The sequence below is a fragment of the Octopus sinensis genome, unplaced genomic scaffold (genome assembly GCF_006345805.1).
Source record: "Octopus sinensis unplaced genomic scaffold, ASM634580v1 Contig04308, whole genome shotgun sequence".
In the NCBI taxonomy this organism is placed as follows: Eukaryota; Metazoa; Mollusca; class Cephalopoda; order Octopoda; family Octopodidae; genus Octopus; species Octopus sinensis.
The window spans coordinates 3,826-9,486 of record NW_021827334.1 but is presented as its reverse complement, the minus strand read 5'-3'; the positions used below and the strand labels follow the sequence as shown (position 1 = coordinate 9,486).

Genomic DNA, 5,661 nt, shown 5'->3' with positions numbered 1-5,661 from the left:
CCCAAAGAAGACCACTGGCGCCGGGGGCAGAATTACCTTCGGTGCTGTGGCACGACTTGAGGTCCTCCCTACAAGTGGGAAGGCCTCGGTCATAAAGATCTTAGGTACGTTAGACTCTATCCAGCCTTCAAAGCTGTATAGAGTCCTGAAGAGGGAGCCCACCCAATTCCTGCTTGGGTGGGAGAAGGAGGAGGACTTCTTCAGCTTTAAAGGAGAGCTGGAGAAGTCCAGCCCGTTCGGTCCTGGCATGCATCGGCTTGTCAGGATTGAACAAAAGGTAAGGCAGGTAAGAGTCCTGCTCCTCGGGGTCCCCCGGGACTTCGAGGATAATGACCTTTTAGGACACATACAGCGGGAGTACCCAACCGTGCGGCGGGTCCAGACAACATCAACGGTGAATTGATAAAGTACTCCCCAATGGAGATCTCAACTATAATCACAAATCTCCTGAACGAGATGTTCCATGGAAATACCATACCGCCTATTGGGAAAGGAACGCTAATTCCTCTCCAAAAACCCAACAAGCCGCAAGGTCCTCTTAACAACATTCGCCCAATCATACTCTTGAACACAATAAGGAAAATCTTCTCGCTCGTAACACTGGAACGTATTAAGGACCCTGTTAATGAATATCTGTCGGCTAGCCAAAGTGGATTCAGGCCTGGGCGATCAACTGCAGATTAGTATGGGGACATAGATGGATCTGTGCCATATCTCAGAAATTTAAAATGGCGACCACAATATTGGGCATTGATATGAGCAGGGCATTTGATACAATCCGCAGAGACAAGCTAATGGAGATCCTCAAAAACTATTCTTGACAATGACTCGATCAGAATGGTTCGAGCACTACTTATAGACACCGAGTTAACGGTGAAGATCGGACCCGTACAATCAAGATCTTTCAAAACAAGCATTGGAACGCCCCAAGGTGATTCAATATCACCTGTACTATTCATTGTCTATCTTGAAGCGGCACTAAGAGATCTGAGAAAACTAGTGAAGTCTACTTCAATAACTGAAGTGATATATGCCGACGATGTAGACTTTTTGTCTCATGATAAGTCGACTCTCGAAGAACTGCTGAACATTGCTCCTCAGGCACTGGAAAAATGGTTCTTAAAAGTGAACATAGAAAAAACCGAATATGTAACAATCAACCGGGAGGCAAATAGAACAGACGAAAAAGGGCGAAACTCGAAAAAAGTTGGAACTCTTTTAGGAGATAGTGAAGACATTATGAGGAGAAAGATGCTATCGACTGTTGCACTTAACAAACTGCGGACCACTTGGCTACGAAACCGCGAGGTTGGAACGGCCTTACGTGCCAAATTATACAATGCTTTTATTAAACCCATACTTTTGTACAACGGAGGAACATGGGGAATATCTGAGTCTGAATCAAAATCTCTTGATGCATTCCATAGAAGACAGTTAAGAATTCTTATTGGCATCAACTGGCCAAAGAAAATCAAGAACTCCACCCTATACAATATTCGTTAATTGTGTTTGAAATTATTTTGAAATTCGTTAAAAAAACTTAACTGGTTGATCTATTGTATTTCGAAAACAATATTACAAAAAACAGCGCATTATTCAAATAATTAATTTAAAGTTAGGAAGTTGTTTTAGGAGTTCTGCAGTTTTGCGAATCATAAATCCACCAGATGAAATAATAGCTTTCTGAGTTAATTCTTTTAATTCGTCGTCATTTCCAATTGCAACGACAATGTGACGTGGTTTAATTCTTCTTTTTCCACATTTTACTGCTGTATTTCCAGCAAGTTCAAGCATTTCAGCCACAGCATATTCCAATACTGCGCACATATATACTGCGGCAGGAATTCCTACTCGCATTCGGGTTTCATGACGGAGACACCGGTGAATGCGTCCAACTGGAAACTGTAACCCGGCCCGAACGGATTTGCTTTTAGCCTTTGACCGTACTTTTCCTCCTTTTCCTCTTGAAGACATTATACTCTGAACGAACGAAGAATTTTATTGTAAGAAAGAAGAGCGAGACAGAAAATTAGTGCGGAAAGTAATTTTGACGAGACGATTGCTTTGGGCATTCGAGCTCTTCCATGGTTCGTCCGCTTTGTCTGTCTATGAGCAGGGACACCTGCTATTCTCCACGATCGATGAATAGGTCAGTTACTTTAGAGCGTTTCCGAAAAGTTCGGATAGAAGCCTCGATGGCCTGCCGTAGCTCTGGAGACTTGCTCTCCGCCCAGCTTGGGACAGGCTCCCATGGATTTAGCATATAGGCTAGTTTTAGAGCGTATCTCCGTATTTTTTCGCATTTTCGCAGAATTTTCTCATATTGTTTCGAGTAGAACCAAGCTTCCATACCATACAGTAGGCTGGGCAAGATTGTTGCATGGTATACAAATAGGAAGGTATTGGATTCAAGTGCATGCTTCTTAGGAGTCGGAGAGCGGCGATGGCTTTCCCTTTTCTCCGTTTGAAATGCAAATGGTATCTCGAGTTTGCGTCGATTGTGAGCCCCAGGTAACGTATGCTCTCAGGGCGAGCAATTTCCACCAAAGAGCCGGGTTTGCGATCTTGCGACTTTCTTGGGTTAATTTGGAGATATGCAGATTTGTCCATGGCCAGCGAGAGTCGCTACCAATGCACCAATTCTTTATCTCCTCAATGTAGCCGGCAAGTCGTTTCTCCGAGGCATTGGTGTCCATCGAGGTGTCCAGAACGAGAACATCGTCCGCGTAGAGGAGTAGGGATGTCCTGGGATCGGAGGGTGTGGGGAAACTGCTCATTACCAAATTGAAAAAGATTGGACTGAGACAGGACCCCTGCGGAACCCCCTTCGGAGCGAAATATCTTGAGAAGAAGCCCGACTCAGAGATAAAAGAGTAGCGATTTGAGAGGGAAGCAGCGCATCCAGAGGAAGACTTCCGCTGTTGGCTCACAGAGTTCGATCCTTTCCAGGAGGTCTCTGTGCCAGACGCTGTCAAAAGCCTTTGAGATGTCCAGACATACAAGAGATAAAGTTTCTTTAAACTCCGTTGCTCTCGAGATGGTGGACTGTACCGTAATGAAACAGTCACCGCAGCTACGTCCAGAGCGAAAACCCCATTGCTGCGGGAGCAGCACTTTCTTCTCTTCGGCGTGGAAGTCGAGGCGCTTGGCCATAATTTTCTCCATCAGCCTTGAGATAGTTGGGATTAGGCTTATGGGACGGTAGCTGCTAGCGAGATTCACCGGTTTCGCAGGCTTTTGATCATCCGGACCTCTGAGATTTTCCATTTTTCCGGCACATGGCCCCATTTGAGACTTGCCGTAAACAGATCCGCGAGGAACACATGTAGGTCTTCGGGTGCTTCCTTAAACAATCGCATCGGTATTTTGTCATGGCCCGGTGCGTTGCCTTTTGACGAACGGATGGCCCAGGTCACCTCTGCAATGGTGATCGGGTGATGGTCCGGCGACAGTGGCGCGGCAGTGGCTCCGACTCCCGTTTTTGCGACGTTTCCGGATTGGCCTCCTGGATAGTGGCCAGGTGTTCTGCAAATATGTTTGGCATCTCTTGTGGCGAGGCGGGCATACCAGACTGGTTGCACAACCTCGGGGGTGAGGATTTTCCTTCGAGGTTAGCCACTTTGTGGAAAACATTATACTCTGCTAACTATTTTTTGTTTACATAATAAAAAAATGGCATTCCGAAATTTCGTTAAAAATTTTTTTCGGAATGGTCCTTTTTTGCATCAGTCGAAAAAAATTTGGCAATGATACTTTTTTTGCATAGGTTGAAAATAGTGTTTATTTAGAGAATTTTTCCTAATGTCTGGACGTGGTAAAGGTGGCAAAGGAGGAAAGAGTGGTGCAAAACGATTTCGAAAGATATTAATTGACAATATACAAGGAATTACTAAGCCAGCAATAAGAAGACTATGTCGAAGAGGGGGGTGTGTTCGAAGAATTTCTGGAAAAATTTACGAGGAGACACGTTCTGTCCTTAAGATTTTTATTGAGCAAACTGTTCGTGATTGTATTTCTTACACTGAGCATGCCAAAAGAAAAACTGTTATCGCAATGGACGTTGTTAATGCCTTGAAACGTCAAGGTAGGACAATTTACGGATTTGGTGGATAAATATACATAATTTTTTTAATAAAATACATTGATATTCCTTACAAATTTACCAGATAAAAATTAGCAATTTCATAAATATACTAACTAGCTTTATTAAAAAAAGAAACTAAGTATTTTACTAAGTCCAGAGCCTTCGAAGTGAGCAGAAGGTGGCACTCCACGAACCTCCTCTTTTTCTTCCTTTTCTTCTCTGGCACTGTAGACCTTCGAGAAGGTGCAGTCTAGCGCCTCTTGCTGACTAAACGTCAGGAAAGGGCTGACTGTATATAAGCCTGTAGAGACTATCTACATCCAACTGTCTTAAGTACCGCTTGTGGTATTTGGTGACCAGTTCATCCCATGTCATCACACACAGTTCTTGAAAGGGATCTCAAACTTCATGGCAAAAGTTTCAAAAACTGGGACGACCTAAAATCTTTGCGGGATTTCGCCCGCAACAGAGGGGCATGGACGAGCAAGGAACAGAAGATTGTTTTGCTTGTGACACGTGTCGGATTATAACTTTGTTAATGTTCCTACGGAATGTATTATAATAATAATTTCCTCATGACATTAACTAATTTATAACTTTCTCGTTTTACTTTATTGTTTTATTTTATTAAGAAATATTTTAATTATCTACTATTACAAATTATTCCTCTCAAAAAATTCGGAATGATACTTTTTTGCATTACTCAAAAAAAATTTTGGAATAATACTTTTTTTATTATATAATGTTTTTCCCCTCGGAACATACAAATTTTGTTAATAATGGCACCTAAAGTTAGCACAAAAGGACAAAAAAGAGCTCCCATTAAAACAAAAAATGTTTCCGTCGCTACAAAGAAAAAAAAAAAAGAAAAGGAAAACTTTTTCGATATATCTTATGAAAATTTTAAAGACAGTACATAATCAACTTGGGATGTCAAAGAAGGCTATGATGGCTATGGACAGTTTTACATTCGATGTTTATGACAAAATAAAAACCGAGGCTTCAAATTTAGTCTATCAGAATTCGAAGGCTACCATTACCTCACGTGAAATACAGACTGAAAAAAAAAAATAATAAAATATGGCTAGAACAAAACAAACGGCTCGAAAATCTACTGGTGCAAAAGTACCAAGGAAACAGTTGTCTGCAAAATCTGCTCGCAAGCTGTCTGCACTAAGAAGACTATGCAGAAGTGGAGGCGTTCCCGCTTCGCACTCCCCGGAGGACAAGACGGTTCAGTGTGCCACTACGATGAACTGCCGGAGCCGTGGTTCACCGCCACGTGCTTCCGGCTATTCTAGTGGTGTTTTTAATTCTTTAGGTCAAAGCAGGAAGGGGTCGAAGCCTGGACCCTCCCAGATGGGTTCAGCACTCACTGAAGACTCTTCTCCTCTGCTCCCCCTTGGCTGGTGTCGGGGGAGCAGCAGCTGCAACAGGTACTAATTGTTGGTAGCCACGACAACCGCACAGCATGCTGGTTCGCCACGTGTTTGCGGTTTGTCTAGTGGTGCCAAACCAGCCTAGGGTAAGTCAATTAATGCCAACAGGGTGTCGTCTCCTGAGGCCGTCCCGGTGGG

At 43.3% G+C, this 5,661-nt stretch overlaps 2 protein-coding genes across 2 annotated transcripts; one reads left to right on the top strand and one right to left on the bottom strand.

Moving 5' to 3' along the window:
- Positions 1 to 837: 837 nt before the first annotated feature.
- Positions 838 to 1,503, top strand: LOC115227525. Its single transcript, XM_029798323.1, has one exon. The coding sequence runs from the start codon at positions 838 to 840 to the stop codon at positions 1,501 to 1,503; it is 666 nt and encodes a 221-aa protein (XP_029654183.1).
- Positions 1,504 to 1,596: 93 nt separating this feature from the next.
- LOC115227524 (histone H2A-beta, sperm-like) lies at positions 1,597 to 1,974 on the bottom strand. Its single transcript, XM_029798322.1, has one exon. It carries the CDS (start codon positions 1,972 to 1,974, stop codon positions 1,597 to 1,599), a length of 378 nt encoding a protein of 125 aa, XP_029654182.1.
- Positions 1,975 to 5,661: the final 3,687 nt, after the last annotated feature.

Bases quoted from the DNA above. Each gene is read 5' to 3' on its own strand.
- LOC115227525 (XM_029798323.1), top strand. From the start codon at position 838: ATGGTTCGAGCACTACTTATAGACACCGAGTTAACGGTGAAGATCGGA.
- LOC115227524 (XM_029798322.1), bottom strand. From the start codon at position 1,974: ATGTCTTCAAGAGGAAAAGGAGGAAAAGTACGGTCAAAGGCTAAAAGC.